The sequence below is a fragment of the Oncorhynchus tshawytscha genome, linkage group LG31 (genome assembly GCF_018296145.1).
Source record: "Oncorhynchus tshawytscha isolate Ot180627B linkage group LG31, Otsh_v2.0, whole genome shotgun sequence".
NCBI classification, from domain to species: domain Eukaryota; kingdom Metazoa; phylum Chordata; class Actinopteri; order Salmoniformes; family Salmonidae; genus Oncorhynchus; species Oncorhynchus tshawytscha.
The window spans coordinates 6,563,789-6,579,861 of record NC_056459.1 but is presented as its reverse complement, the minus strand read 5'-3'; the positions used below and the strand labels follow the sequence as shown (position 1 = coordinate 6,579,861).

Genomic DNA, 16,073 nt, shown 5'->3' with positions numbered 1-16,073 from the left:
TTCCTCTGTGGAGGGAGAACCTTCCAGAAGGAGAACCATCTCTGCAGCACTCCACCAATTAGGCCTTTATTGTAGAGTGGCCAGATGGAAGCCACTCCTCAGTAAAAGGCACATGACAGCCCGTTAGAGTTTGCCAAGGGGCGCCTAAAGGACTCCGACCATGAGAAACAAGATTATCTGGTCTGATGAAACCAAGATGTAATTATTTAGCCTGAATGCCAAGCATCACGTCTGGAAGAAACCTGGCACCATCCCTACGATGAATCATGGTAGTGGCAGCATCATGCTGTGGGGATGTTTTTCAGCAGCAGGGACTGGGAGACTAGTCAGGATTCAGGGAAAGAAGAACAGAGTAAAGAGATCCTTGATGAAAACCTGCTCCAGAGCACTCAGGACCTCAGATGGGGGCAAAGGTTCACCTTCCAACAGGACAACAACACAGCCAAGACAACCCAGGAGTGGCTTCGGGACAAGTCTCTGAATGTCCTTGAGTGGCCCAGCCAGAGCCCGGACTTGAACCTGTTCGAACATCTCTGGAAAGACCTAAAAATAGCTGTGCAGAGATGCTCCCCATCCAATCTGACAGGGCTTGAGAGGATCTGCAGAGAAGAATGGGAGAAACTCCCCAAATACAGGTGGGTCACGGTTGTAGCGTCATACCCAAGAAGACTTGAGGCTGTAAACCTGTTTTTGCTTCGTCATTATGGGGTATTGTGGGTAGATTGAGGGGGGGGGGGAACTATTGAATCCATTTTAGAATAAGGCTGTAACATAATGTGGGAAAAATGAAGGGGTCTGAATCATTTCTGAATGCACTGTATGTGTTATAGAAGTTAAAATGATGTGCATGTTTGTGTTCCCCAGGTATGGATGGAGTTTGGGCGCATCAAGCTGCCCCTGGGCCTGCACCCCAACGACCTGGAGGAGGAGTGGGGCAAGCTGATCCTGGAGATGCTGGAGAGAGAGAAGGCCCTGCGGCCCGCTGTGGAGAGGTCATGACCCTGACCTTAACCCTTACTACTGCTGCTAGTGTTTCAGTTGGTTTATATCAGTAGCTATAGAGAGAGAAGGCCCTGCAGCCCGCTGTGGAGAGGTCATGACCCTGACCTTAACCCTTACTACTGCTACTAGTGTTTCAGTTGGTTTATATCAGTAGCTATAGAGAGAGAAGGCCCTGCAGCCCGCTGTGGAGAGGTCATGACCCTGACCTTAACCCTTACTACTGCTACTAGTGTTTCAGTTGGTTTATATCAGTAGCTATAGAGAGAGAAGGCCCTGCAGCCCGCTGTGGAGAGGTCATGACCCTGACCTTAACCCTTACTACTGCTACTAGTGTTTCAGTTGGTTTATATCAGTAGCTATAGAGAGAGAAGGCCCTGCAGCCCGCTGTGGAGAGGTCATGACCCTGACCTTAACCCTTACTACTGCTACTAGTGTTTCAGTTGGTTTATATCAGTAGCTATAGAGAGAGAAGGCCCTGCAGCCCGCTGTGGAGAGGTCATGACCCTGACCTTAACCCTTACTACTGCTACTAGTGTTTCAGTTGGTTTATATCAGTAGCTATAGAGAGAGAAGGCCCTGCAGCCCGCTGTGGAGAGGTCATGACCCTGACCTTAACCCTTACTACTGCTACTAGTGTTTCAGTTGGTTTATATCAGTAGCTATAGAGAGAGAAGGCCCTGCAGCCCGCTGTGGAGAGGTCATGACCCTGACCTTAACCCTTACTACTGCTACTAGTGTTTCAGTTGGTTTATATCAGTAGCTATAGAGAGAGAAGGCCCTGCAGCCCGCTGTGGAGAGGTCATGACCCTGACCTTAACCCTTACTACTGCTACTAGTGTTTCAGTTGGTTTATATCAGTAGCTATAGAGAGAGAAGGCCCTGCAGCCCGCTGTGGAGAGGTCATGACCCTGACCTTAACCCTTACTACTGCTACTAGTGTTTCAGTTGGTTTATATCAGTAGCTATAGAGAGAGAAGGCCCTGCAGCCCGCTGTGGAGAGGTCATGACCCTGACCTTAACCCTTACTACTGCTACTAGTGTTTCAGTTGGTTTATATCAGTAGCTATAGAGAGAGAAGGCCCTGCAGCCCGCTGTGGAGAGGTCATGACCCTGACCTTAACCCTTACTACTGCTACTAGTGTTTCAGTTGGTTTATATCAGTAGCTATAGAGAGAGAAGGCCCTGCAGCCCGCTGTGGAGAGGTCATGACCCTGACCTTAACCCTTACTACTGCTACTAGTGTTTCAGTTGGTTTATATCAGTAGCTATAGAGAGAGAAGGCCCTGCAGCCCGCTGTGGAGAGGTCATGACCCTGACCTTAACCCTTACTACTGCTACTAGTGTTTCAGTTGGTTTATATCGGTAGCTATAGAGAGAGAAGGCCCTGCAGCCCGCTGTGGAGAGGTCAGCAGCTGAGACATACGTAACACTATAACTAACCAGAACCTTAAAGCTGCAATCCTTAATGGTGAAACAGCCAAGCCTGTCTGTAGTTTTAGAACAACAAAATAAGTTACTGCAAACAACAAACACTTTCTTCTCCTCTGACGTCATTGCACACGCAATAAAAGAGCATAATATGTTGAGCGGTTTTTTAAATGGTGGGGCGGCCAGTGGCGCCGTTCCCCCAATCGGCAGAATCGTTAACCCTGATTTAGTTATTTGAGAGCTAGAGTTTGTTTATACCAGTAGTTATGGAAAGACAAGGCCCTGTGGCTCACTGTGGAGCACACTAACCCGAACCCCGACACTTTATTACCGACATCACTTACGGCGACATTTTCATGGTGCTCGGAGCACAGGTCTCTGCACCAAACGCAGTACATCTCATTATCATCCGGCGTTTTCACACGGATTTAATTTGCACGGGGTCTGTACTCTGGTTGTATTGTGGAAATGTCGTCCTTGTCTTGATACTTCAGCGATTTAGTCTTAAACCTCAATAGGCCTGACTTGATTTTACCTGGTAGATGTTTTCTGTTTGTTATGGTTGTACAGTAAACACATTCCTTAGACACTGGCTGCGTACGGAATGGCACCCTATTCCCTATGTAGTGCACTACGTTTAACCAGGGCCTGGTCAAAAGTAGTGCGCTGTATAGTAAATAGGATGCACTTTCGGACGTAAAAAAAATGAGTGTTTCGAGCTTGTTGACACTCTGTGATACTGTGCGTCACCTTCCAGACTGGAGTTATTGCTGCAGATGGCCAATAAGATCCAGAACATGGCCCTGGACTGTGAGGAGAAACTCACCCTGGCCAAGAACACACTGCAGGCCGTGAGTGATGCTGTCCCTGTTTCTCTCTCTCTCTCTCTCTTTCAACGAGGACTTGCTTCTCTGACGTTTTTTGTACTTCCACTCTGTAGGCACGATGTGCCTCTTTCACTGTGGTGTGCTGTGTCTTACTCATTTCTTCACCGTCCCTCCTCTTCGTCCCCTTTTCCCCGCCCTGTCTTCTCGCTCCTCATTCAGGACATGTCCCGGGTGGAGAGTGGCGAGGCGGTGCGTTGTGAGAGGGAGCTGGGCTTGTACCTGCAGGACTGTGAGGTTCTGATCAGACGGCTCAACGTGGACCTCCATGTCCTCCGAGACCAGAAGTACTACCAGGTGGAGCAGCTCGCCTTCAGGTCAGTGGAGGGAGATGGAGTGTGTACGGACAGAAAATGGTTAGGCTTGGTTATGCTGTGTAGCTCTGTTGGTAGAGCGTGGTGCTTGCAACGCTAGGATAGTTGGTTTGATTCCCGCTGCGGCCACCCGTACGTGAAGTGTATGCACGCATGACCATAAGTCGCTTTGGATAGAATTGTCTGCTAAATGGCATAACTTTGGGGTCACTTAGAATTGTCCTTGTTTTTGAAAGAAAAGCAAACACCAGTCTCAATGTCAACAGTGAAGAGGCGACTCCAGGATGCTGGCCTTCTAGGCAGAGTTGCAAAGAAAAAGCCATATCTCAGACTGGCCAATGAAAAGAAAAGATTAAGATGGGCAAAATAACACACACTGGACAGAGGAACTCTGCCTAGAAGGCCAGCATCCCATTGCCTCTTCACTGTTGACGTTGAGACGGGTGTTTTGTGGGTACTATTTAAAGAAGCTGCCATTTGAGGGCTTGTGAGGCATCTGTTTCTCAAACTAGACACTCAGTTGTGCACCGGGGCCTCCCACTCCTCTTTCTATTCTGGTTAGAGACAGTTTGCTCTATTCTGTGAAGGGAGTAGTACACAGCGTTGTACGAGATCTTCAGTATCTTGGCAATTTCTCGCATGGAATAGACATAATTTCTCAGAACAAGAATAGACTGACGAGTTTCAGAAGAAAGTTCTTTGTTTCTGGCCATTTTGAGCCTGTAATCGAACCCACAAATGCTGATGCTCCAGATACTCAACTAGACACTTTTATTGCTTCTTTAATCAGAACAGTTTTCAGCTGTGCTAACATAATGGCAAAAGAGTTTTCTAATGATCAATTAGCCTTTTGAAATGATAAACTTGGATCAGCTAACACAACGTGCCATTGGAACACAGATAATGGGCCTCTGTACGCCTATGTAGATATTCCATTAAAAATCAGCTGTTTCTAGCTACAATAGTCATTTACAACATTAACAATGTCTACACTGTTTTTCTGATCAATTTCATGTTTTAATGGACCAAAAATGGTAGTGTATATATTGTTAGGCTTGGTTATACTGTATGAACCACGAGCATCAGTGGTGTAAATGTGACACCACAACAGTACTATGTTATGAGAAAGCAGATGTTTTGTTGGGCAACAGCGGAGGTCCTAATTCACTTCCGGTTGTCTTCTGAAGAGGAGGTTGACTGTTTTTGTGTATTTTGTGTGTCACAAGAAAAAGGTGTCCCTTTTTTTTTTCTCCCTTGTCTTTTGAGGGGGGGATTTTAACACATTTGTTCCCCTCCTGCACAGAGTGTCCTGTCTCCACGAGGAGCTGGTCTCTCTCCGGCTCCAGTGCTCCAGCGTCTACAGGAAGGGTCACTTCTCCCCGGTGACGGGGGGAGACCGGACGGCCCCGCGGGGGAGCGACAGTGGTCTCTCCCTGTCCACTGGGGCCCAGACCCTACTGGGGGCAGTGGGGGTGATGGGGGCAGCCCTGCTCAGGAGACCCATGTCCCGCTCTCAGCTGGTGGCCATGTCATCCTCGGAGGACGAGGGGAGTCTCCGGTTCGTCTATGAGCTCCTGGGATGGGTGGAGGAGACACAGGTAAGAAAGAAGGGGTGTAGGTAGATGGAGGGAGAGAGGGAGGGAGGGGAAAAGGGATGCATGAGATTAACTGATTGTGTATGTGTGTTAGGACATGCTGGAGCGTGCAGAGTCGGGGGCGGACCTGCCCTCTGTAGAGCAGAACCTCCAGGACCACCAGAACATCCACACTGCCGTGGAGGAGCTACTGCACAGCCTGAAGGAGGCCCGCAACTACGAGGTACACACACATACATACACACACACACACTAATACATTCTAAAACAGACACTTCAAGATCCACTGTACATGCTAATACATATACTGTAAGTACAAAGGAACATGCACTGAGAAGACCTGTGAATATGCAGTCCATAACAGCATGACACTCCCAAACCTAGGAAGAAGACACCGATGACCGTTTTATTAAGCCGTTGTGATCTCTTTATCCTCAGACGAAAGTCTCTCGTAACTTCAGAAGCAATTATTCTGACACTCTGGCCAAGCTGGAGCAGCAGTACTGCAAACTACTGGTGAGTGGGGAGGGCTGTTTTCGTCTGTGAATGTGTGCCCGTGGGGCTGTGTGTGCGTGTGTCTCTGGTATGTAGGGTGTGCTTGTGTGCACCCCATTGTATCCCAGTCTGCCCACATTCTCAGTTAATCCCATCAGGGTGTGAATGAGCTAGCTAAAGGCTCAGGGAAGCTAGCGAGTGTTAAGCCAGACAGAGTGTGGCCTTCAGAAGCACCTGCTTCTACCACATAGCCCCTTGATCAGCCCTGGAGAGAGTGTGTTTGCCTCTGAAATAACCTCAAACTCCTCGTAAACGTTTAGCGCTAATGCCTAAGAACATTACTTCATCCCATCCTGTCTTCACAGGAAAACTCATCGTGGCGTATGCGCTGCCTGGAGAGCCTGCATGCGTTTGTGTGTCGCTGTACAGAGGAGCTGATCTGGCTCAATGAGCGAGAAGAGGAGGAACTGGCCTACGACTGGAGCCACAACAACACCAACGTCAACGCCAAGAGAGATCTATACGCCGTGAGTGGACACCACATACACACACACACACAGAGAATACACATTTTTTGGTACCATTTGACACAGATATTCCCCTGGGTGCTCTTCTGAATGCTCTGTCATCCTCTCTCAGGAAATGAGGTCAGAGCTGGAGGAGAAACAGGAAGTGATGCACTCGCTGCAGGAAACGGCCGACCGGCTCTGTCAGGAGAACCACCCGGCCAAACAGACAGTGGAGGTGAGGTTGCCTAGCAACAAAGCCATTAAGGCCGTTCTTTGGCCTTTCAAAGTATTGGCTTTCCATCGACAGTACTTGTCATCAGAAACAGCGCTGCAATCGATGTTCCCCTGAAAATAAAATTGTCAGTATATTTTGTACCTAATGTTTGGGCTGTGCAGCTTGAGTGTGATTAAAATAAGGAGCTTGAGAAATACGTCTTCTGGAAGCAACACATGGACTAGACTAACACTCCCCCCGTGTGCCCCTCCCTCTCCCCAGGCGTACAGTGCAGCGCTGCAGACCCAGTGGCAGTGGGTACGCCAGCTGTGTGTGTGTGTGGAGCAGCATCTCAAAGACAATACTGCCTACTTCCAGGTTAGGAGTTTTGAGCAAAGCTTGGCCAACGTCCCTATTACACATTATATGTTATACCTGTAATATCCATCTGGTCCTTTACGATGTCAATTGTTTGTTGGTTTTCACGTAGACGGCGTCTTAAAAGATCAAGAAATGATATGCACTTTATTTGCCTACATTTAGTTTGTCTATTTACTACCCATCTATGTTTTGACTTGCCTTTAATTGGGAGTTTTAAAGCTATTTTATCTTCAAAAGCGCTTTAATACTAGATTAAATATGAGATATCTCGGGCAGCTGTGGGTGGATTATATATAAACTCCTATTCTGATCTCTGTGTTTTACGTTCTTATTGCCATCTGTCAGTTTGTGAGTGACGCACGGGACTGCGAGACATACCTGCGTCAGCTCCAGGACACCATAAAGAGACAGTACACCTGTGACAAGAGCAGCAGGCTGGGCAAGCTGGAGGACCTGCTGCAAGACTCTATGGTACATTATAATTCACACGTCTCTATGGTGCTTCTAGGGCTGTTGGATCAAACGCACTCAAACGTGTTCAACCGAACCGGATCAAACACACCTCAATTCCTCCACCAACTCAGCAAATTACCTACATCCCTGCTAATTGCTCCACTATTGCATGTGACCTACTTAGCCAAACAGAGTTGGCTATAATCATTTAGGTATCTGCCAGTGAAAAGCTTAGGCACATGATTATAGCTTATCCACATTTAAGATAATAAGCTACAGGTAATTGCCAAAATAAAGGAAACACCAACATAAAGTGTCTTAATAGAGCGTTGGGCCACCAACAGCTTCAATGCACCTTGATCATACATTCTACATGTGTCTGGAGCTCTATGGAAGGGATGAGATGCCATTCTTCCACGAGAAAGTCCATCATTTGCTATTTTGTTGATGGTGGTAAACGCCGTCTCAGGCAAAGCCCCAGAATCTTCCATAAGTATTCAATTGGATTGAAATCTGGTTACTGTCACACATTCACACACACACACACACAGAGCATATGTTTTACTGTCCTCGTGGGGACCTAAAATATATTTCCATTCAAAATCCTATTTTCCATAACCCCAATTGTAAACCTAATGCCTAAGCCTAAAATAGCCTTTGTCCTCATTGGGGACCTGCAAAATGTCTCCATGAGGAAGACTTTCTTGTTTTACCGTCTTTGTGGGGACTTTTGGGGATTTCTGGTACCAATAAGAATAGTAATGCGCGCGCGCACACACACACACACACACACACACACACACACACACACACACACACACACACACACACACACACACCCTTTAAAACCCCTATGTTTCTTTGAGACCCCTCTTTCAAAGTCACTGAGATCTTTTCTTCTAGCCATGGTAGCCTAAATAATGGGCAACTGGCCATTTTTCTACATGACCCTAAGCATGATGGGATGTTTTAATGGCTTAATTAACTCAGGAACCACACCTGTGTGGAAGCACCGGCTTTCACTATACTTTGTATCCCTCATTTACTCAAGTGTTTCCATTATTTTTGCAGTTAAATGTACGTCACCTTGACACTTCTGACACGTTTAGTAACCGTATCCACTGCTAGCTCAGGTGTTAGCTACAGCAGTCGCATGAGGCTAATGTCATGCTAATACTGTACCCGTTAGCTAGCTGTTGATACTGTTAAGTCTTTAGCTACCTCATCTAGTCTCACAGCTGCTTTTGGGCCGTCGCAGTCTAGCGAGCGCTAATCTACTCTAGTGTACCTCTGCTGATTCACGGCCCCTGTGACGCACGACCACTCTGCCACCGCCATGCCCACCTGACACACAGCAGATGGCACACTGGGAGCGGGCACGGCTCCACGGACATATCCTCTCTGGGCATAGAGATCAGAGGGAAACGTGGTTACATTGATACAAAATGTGTGGTTTATATCGAGGAGGGAATGGATGGTCAGGTTATATACAGTGCCAGTCAAATGTTTAAGGACACCTACTCATTCCAGGGTTTTTCTACATTTTTACTATTTTCTATAGTTTAGACATCAAAACTATGAAATAACACATTGATTCATGTAGTAACCAAAAAAGTGTTAAACAAATCAAAATATATTTGAGATTCTTTGAAATAGCCACCCTTTGCCTTGATGACAGCTTTGCACACTCTTGGCATTCTCTCAACTAGCTTCACCAGGAATGCTCTTCCAACTTCCCACATATGCTGAGCACTTGTTGGCTGCTTTTCCTTCACTATACAGTCCAACTTATCCCAAACCATCTCAATTGGGTTGAGGTCAGGTGTTTGTGGAGGCCAGGTCATCTGATGCAGCACTCCATCACTCTCCTTCTTGGTCAAATAGCCCTTACACAGCCTGGAGGTGTGTTGGGTTATTGTCCTGTTGAAAAACAAATGATAGTCCCACTAATCGAAAACCAGATGCAGTGGCATATCGCTGCACAATGCTGCTCAACTGCTCAACTTGTTGACTGCTTGATCCACACAGCAGACATCGTGGGCTAGGTTAGGAATGCTATGTTGTAGTAGCCATGCTGGTTAAGTGTGCCTTGAAATCTAAATAAATCACAGTGTTACCAGCAAAGCACTATCACGCCTCCTCCTCCATGCTTCACTGTCGAAACTGCACATGCTGAGATAATCCATTCACCTACTCTGTATCTCACAAAGACAGAGGTTGGAACAAAAATCTCAAATTTGGACTCATCAGACCAAAGGACAGATTTCCACCCGTCTAATGTCCATTGCTCGTGTTTCTTGGCCCAAGCAAGTCTCTTCTTCTCATTGGTGTCCTTTTAGTAGTGGTTTCTTTGCAGCAATATTCGACAATAAAGGCTTGATTCACACAGTCTCCTCTGAACACTTGATGAGATGTGTCTGCTACTTGGACTCTGAAACATTTATTTGGGCTGAAATCTGAGGTGCAGTTAACTCTGAACTTATAGCAGAGGTATCTCTGGGTCTTCCTTTCCTGTGGCGGTCCTCATGAGAGAGAGCCATGTTCATCGTAGCGCTTGATGGTTTTTGTGACTTCACTTGAAGAAACATTCAAAATTCTTGACATTTTCCGTATGGACTGTCGTTTCAATTTGCTTATTTGAGCTGTCCTTTATTTTACTAAATAGGTGCTATCTTCTGTGTACCACCCCTACCTTGTCACAACACAACGGGTTGGCTCAAACGCATTAAGAAGTTAAAAGTTCATTTGTTGCATTTCTTTCCAAGGCACACCTGTTAATTGAAATGCATTCCAGGTGACTACCTCATGAAGCTGGTTGAGAGAATGCCAAGTGTGTGCAAAGCTGTCATCAAGGCAAAGGGTGGCTACTTTGAAGAATTTCAAATATCTCAAATATTTTTTGATTCGTCTAACACTTCTTTTGGTTACTACATGATGCCATATGTGTTATGTCATAGTTTGATGTTTTCACAATTATTCTATAATGTAGAAAATAGTTTGAAAAATTAATACCCTGGAATGAGTAGGTGTGTCCAAACGTTTGACTGGTACTGAACATGTAGATGTTTTGCTGTTATCCTGAGTGTTTTTGTTTGTTTGTGCGTCTGGGTGCTAGCCTCATTTCAAGATACCAAATGATGAGCACATCACTGCACTGAGTTTGAGCCAGCATGTGTGTGTTTGGTGTGAAATGGGGTGTTAAGCGCTGGGCGGTTGATTAAATTTCAAGTGCCGTGTGTGTTCTAGTGTGTGCGTGTTCTCACTGGGGGAAGATTAAAACAGACTTTGACAGATGCCTCGTTCGCTGAATTCCATAAAAACAACCACCAAAGCCCTATAGTAGACCGATGCAATGCCTTTGTGAATCGCTACCTAAGGAAGTTTCAGTACCTCGACCCATTGTACTCACAATTCATTCTTCCAAATAATACAATGGATAAGTAATGGCTATATACCAAAAATGGATCCGAAGTGACTTTCTCTCCTCTGCCATTTTGTTTCCCGCGTTGGACTCTTGACTCATGGTCCACCTCTACTAGCACTAACCCGTTGCTAATGCTAGTTCAATGTTAATTTGGCCGGTGTGAAATTCATCTCTGAAGTGTAATGCTATTAGCATGTTCGTGCTTCCCTCACTCACTCTAGCCCTTAGCTCTCCCAGTGCCTCGAGCCTCTGTTAAACTGTAATGAAGCTTTCTGTCAGGAAGTTAGTCCACGTGAATGTATTTCTACATGCCACCATGAGGTGTTAAGCTAATGCCTTTTTAATGTTTAATGGCTAGCTTAGAAGCTAATGCTAGTGCTGAGTTAGCTTGCGAACACTGTCCCAGTGTCACCAATTTGGCGATTGTAAGCTAAGCTACTGGGCGCTATAGCTATCCTGTTGGGCTGAGAAGAGAGATCCCTGCTGTACATGATAAATTGGTGTACTGTGGAGTTCAATGGAATCGATATGAATGGAAATGATAGGAAATGGACTGAAGTTTGAAAGGGATATGTTATCATATAAGACTATGCCTATAGATCACATACAGTATCACAAAAGCTTACCATTTGACTGACTGACTGATTTGATTGGTTAATTGATTGCTCGACACCCTCACTGACCAATGGCTGTACCCTACAGGAGGAGAAGGAGCAGCTGATTGAGTACCGCAGCTCTGTGGCCAGCCTGGTGGGCCGGGCCAAGACGGTGGTGCAGCTCCTCCCCCGCAGCGCCGAGAGCACCTTGGGAAGCACCACGCCCATCCGCGCCATCTGTGACTACCGGCAGATAGAGGTACCACACCCACACTATCATGACAATACCAGGGTCCTGTTCATTAGGCACCAAACGGAGGAAAACAGAAGCACACAGGGAGGGACTGCGTGGATTTGTCCAATATTATTATTATTTTTTATTTTATTTAAAAAAATATAAAAAAATATCCGTTGCAGGACATTTTGAAAAACGTTTCTGTTATGTGCCCTTGTGAATACGACCCAGGTCACCTTACCCCACTTCACCTAACTGTATCCTTCTGCCAATTGTTCCGTCTCTACCCTGCACAACCCCTCTCAGCCCCACCTATACCTTAGAAATCCAATACGGGGCATTTTCAAGCAATCAGGTATCATCATTGGCTGCTTTCAACATGCCATTGTTGGTATGTAGATCCTGTCCATTTGTCAGCTAAAAAACATGTTTTCAATAGTTGCTTCAATAGTATGTGTTCAACCATGAACCCCGTGACCCCCCACACACACACACACACACACACACAGGTTTTTTACCATTTCCAGTGTTGATTGGAAGATTGCTGCATTAGAGCTATTGAAATGTTGTGGTTGTTGCAGCCCAGTAGTGCCACAACACATCACTAGATAACATTATGCTTCTTGAGAACAGATAAAATGGCAGATTTTGGCAGAATGAGCTCAATTATCCTTAGGATTCGTAATCATGTTTTTGACTGTCTTCTACTCAATGTTTTTCATAGGGATATTCAGATGGGCTTTTTTTTTAACAGCTCATCTTTCCATCAATGTTTTTTTTCTTCAGCTGACAAGACAGCGATGTTGGATTATGCCATACTATCATAATGGGTCAGCAACACTCGTTAAGAATCCCCTGAAAGAGCCCACAGTAGCCGCTCCGAAGTCTAGTAATGATTCATGAGAAGAGATTTCCATTTGGCCACTGACACCTGACGCACCTCACACTCACATGTGAAGCCTCTCCACCGCCCAAAGTGCTGTGTGATGCTAGCAGAGGAGCTAAAAGCTATGAATTATGAATTTCTCCCACCTGTGCAGACTCAGGCAAACATCTGAAAATCTGCCTTTCCACTCCTGTAATATGGCATAGGGACAGGAAGTGGCTCGGACACGGCTATTTTAGTTCTGCTGTGTGAGTCTCTCTGGGACTAGGACGGTTTGCCCAGTTAGGCGTGGGCGAGATACCGTTATGTTCTGGTTAGGGGGGAGGTGCAGTGATTACTGCAGGGGTGCATCTCAATAGTCATGAGTGGCTTCTTCTACTCCTCTCCTACTACAAACACACACACACACACACTTAGATTGCCACCAACTACGGGCTCCTTTTAAAGAAGACGCACACAACCCGGTCTTCATGATGCTATCCCAAAATAATCTTTCTCTCCCATGTCTTCTCTCTCTCCATCCTATCGTTTCCCCTTCCTACCCTCTATCTCTCACTCCTCCGTTACTTCCTCGCTCTCCCTTCTCGTGTGTCCGCCGGGCTGTCAAGGCTAACGTTCAGGTATTACTGCCGATGTCGTCCTCCTCCTCCTCCTCCACCTCAGCGCTCAGCTCTTACACTGCACACTGAATCTTCCCTGGTTACTCTATGCTCTTATCAACTGATTTAGTGTCAGTTTTTTTCTCTTTATCTGGGTTGGATGTACGACCTATATGAGCTAAAGGTCCAGATCAGTTGGTAAGGGTGAAGTAAACGCACGACTGACCCACAGTATCCCAGCTTATTCAGCCAGTGCGACTGTTTTAGCCGCAGTCGTAAGCTTTCTCTGTACATGTGCGTTGCAGTATTTCTGTGTGTGTGGAGGGGGTGGGGTGAGAGAGGGGACAGTTGTTTTAGATGCACAGACCTCGCTTTGCTGCTCGAGACAGTCATTTTTAACATTTTCATTTTGCCAGACCTTCGGGACCACACCATACTATGCCAAGTTGAATCTCTTACTACCCTAGCGCTCTGTATTTGTTGGCCAGATGTCAACAAATCTTCTAATGAGTGCGGGAGGGCACATGTAGACATTTTCAGTCCCATGGATACTCTTATAGTTCCATGGTATTTAAATGGCTGCTCAATTCAATATGGCACCGCGGTGGTTCTAGTTTCCTTTTCAGTTGTTAGGGCTTTTGCTAACCACATTAAACCCATTAACGTTTCCATTTTGCGTTATATGTTTGTTGACGTCGAACTTTATTTTTCCATTTGTTTTTCCTCTTTCCCCTTCTCTCTATACATCTTCCTCTCCCAATCTTTTCACCTCCTCAACGGTCCACGTCTCTCCTCATCGATTTTCCCCCCCCCCCGTCTCTTCTCTCCCAATATCTCTCTTATCCTCCCCTCACATCCACATCTCTATCTCGTCCTCTCCTCATCTCTCCATCTGTATCTTTCCCTTTTTCATCTTTCTTCCCATCCCTCTCCCCCACTCTCTGCCCACTCTCCCCCACTCTCTGCCCACTCTCCCCCACTCTCTGCCCACTCTCCCCCACTCTCTGCCCACTCTCCCCCACTCTCTGCCCACTCTCCCCCACTCTCTGCCCACTCCCCCCACTCTCTGCCCACTCTCCCCCTCTCTCCCCCCTCTCTCTCTCTCTCTCTCCCCCCCTCTCTCTCTCTCTCCCCCCCCACTCTCTCTCTCTCTCTCTCCCCCCCACTCTCTCTCTCTCCCCCCACTCTCTCTCTCTCTCTCCCCCCCCTCTCTCTCTCTCTCTCCCCCCACTCTCTCTCTCTCTCTCTCCCCCCAATCTCTCTCTCTCTCTCTCCCCCTCTCTCTCTCTCTCCCCCACTCTCTCTCTCTCGTAGATCACCATCAGCCGAGGTGAGGAGTGTGTGTTGGAGGACAATTCTCAGAGGACTAAATGGAAGGTGATCAGCCCCAGTGGGAATGAGGCCATGGTGCCGTCAGTCTGCTTCACCGTACCACCGCCCAACCAGGAGGCCATGGACACCGCCAGCAGGTACACACACACGGATGCCCATACACTCTCCCACCTCACCCTGCCACGTATTGAGTGTTATTCCGTGTGTTGTAGGATGGAGCAGCTGTACCAGAACGTGATGTCTCTATGGCACAATCTACACGTCAGCATGAAGAGTGTGGTCTCCTGGCACTACCTGCAGAAAGACATCAGGACCGTCTCCTCTTGGAGCCTGGACACGGTTAGACACACGGTTTTAATGTCACCGTACGTCTCTGTGGTTGACAGAAATACCCTGTTGCTGTCCGTCTCTCATGTCTGTCTTCAACCACATTTATCTCACTTAATTGTTCTATTTCTTATAGGTTCTTCCAAGCATATTTCTCTCTTTCTCTCCCTTTCTCGCTCTCTTTCTTGCTCGCCCTCTCTCGCTTTCTCTCTCTCCAGCAGATGTCCCATATGACATACGTTATGTGTAGTGTCCCTCTGTTGTCATGTTTTCCTCTTTCCCCTCCATCTGCTAATAGGTTCATATCCACTTCTTGCCTATTGCGTATGAATAACGTCTTAACGCATGTTAATTAATACACATATCAACATGTTTTTGAACCATGCACTTTAGGGACCACAATGGAAAGAAGGATCTGGCTGTGTGGTGCTGTCCCTGTCACGTTTCTAAAAAAGATTTTTTGACTGGACGAATCAAATCAACCAATCACCACTCTTTAATTTAGCTCACGTGCACCTCTCTCTCTCTCTCTCCCTAACCACCTCAGGTACGTTCCCAGACCCCTGTGGCCAGGGACCAGGCTCTGAACCATTTGGAGGCCCACCTGGCTGACTTCCTCTCTGACAGCAAAGAGAGCGTCCTCTTCAACCCCGCTGAGAGACGCGAGCTGGAGAGAGACGCCCACACCGCCCAGGAACACTGCCAGGACCTGCTGGTCAACATGGAGACAGGTAGATGGACGGATATGGCGTCTCAGTCCCAATTCTCCACCCTTTTCCCTGAAGTGTGCACTTGTTCACTCCCGTGCTTGGATTTAAAAGCGGAGGATAGGTGTTGGAGGCCATGCTGACACAAATCCTTTGGTTTTGAATGCATCAAATCAAATCAAATTTTATGTCACATACACATGGTTAGCAGATGTTAATGCGAGTGTAGCGAAATGCTTGTGCTTCTAGTTCCGACAATGCAGTAATAACCAACAAGTAATCTAACTAACAATTCCAAAACTACTGTCTTATACACAGTGTAAGGGGATAAAGAATATGTACATAAGGATATATTAATGAGTGATGGTACAGAGCAGCATAGGCAAGATACAGTAGATGGTATCGAGTACAGTATATACATATGAGATGAGTATGTAAACAAAGTGGCATAGTTAAAGTGGCTAGTGATACATGTATTACATAAGGATGCAGTCGATGATATAGAGTACAGTATATACGTATGCATATGAGATGAATAATGTAGGGTAAGTAACATTATATAAGGTAGCATTGTTTAAAGTGGCTAGTGATATATTTACATCATTTCCCATCAATTCCCATTATTAAAGTGGCTGGAGTTGAGTCAGTGTGTTGGCAGCAGCCACTCAATGTTAATGGTGGCTGTTTAACAA

General features: G+C 46.4%; 1 protein-coding gene across 30 annotated transcripts in view; it reads left to right on the top strand.

The window, feature by feature from the left end:
* Nucleotides 1-16,073, top strand: part of LOC112229351 (microtubule-actin cross-linking factor 1-like) — a 262,375-nt gene that overhangs the window by 144,783 nt on the left and 101,519 nt on the right. For 21 of the 30 annotated variants that reach the window (XM_042310210.1, XM_042310213.1, XM_042310212.1 and 18 more), the window contains 15 exons: nt 865-992; nt 3,188-3,281; nt 3,477-3,631; nt 4,932-5,226; nt 5,318-5,446; nt 5,662-5,739; nt 6,084-6,245; nt 6,358-6,462; nt 6,724-6,819; nt 7,168-7,293; nt 11,402-11,554; nt 13,025-13,036; nt 14,330-14,484; nt 14,560-14,686; nt 15,222-15,405. In XM_042310210.1, the coding sequence (XP_042166144.1) occupies nt 865-992; nt 3,188-3,281; nt 3,477-3,631; nt 4,932-5,226; nt 5,318-5,446; nt 5,662-5,739; nt 6,084-6,245; nt 6,358-6,462; nt 6,724-6,819; nt 7,168-7,293; nt 11,402-11,554; nt 13,025-13,036; nt 14,330-14,484; nt 14,560-14,686; nt 15,222-15,405 (1,999 nt within the window). The remainder of the gene's footprint in view (nt 1-864; nt 993-3,187; nt 3,282-3,476; nt 3,632-4,931; nt 5,227-5,317; nt 5,447-5,661; nt 5,740-6,083; nt 6,246-6,357; nt 6,463-6,723; nt 6,820-7,167; nt 7,294-11,401; nt 11,555-13,024; nt 13,037-14,329; nt 14,485-14,559; nt 14,687-15,221; nt 15,406-16,073) is intronic. The other 9 variants (XM_042310211.1, XM_042310220.1, XM_042310217.1 and 6 more) reach the window with 1 other exon arrangement.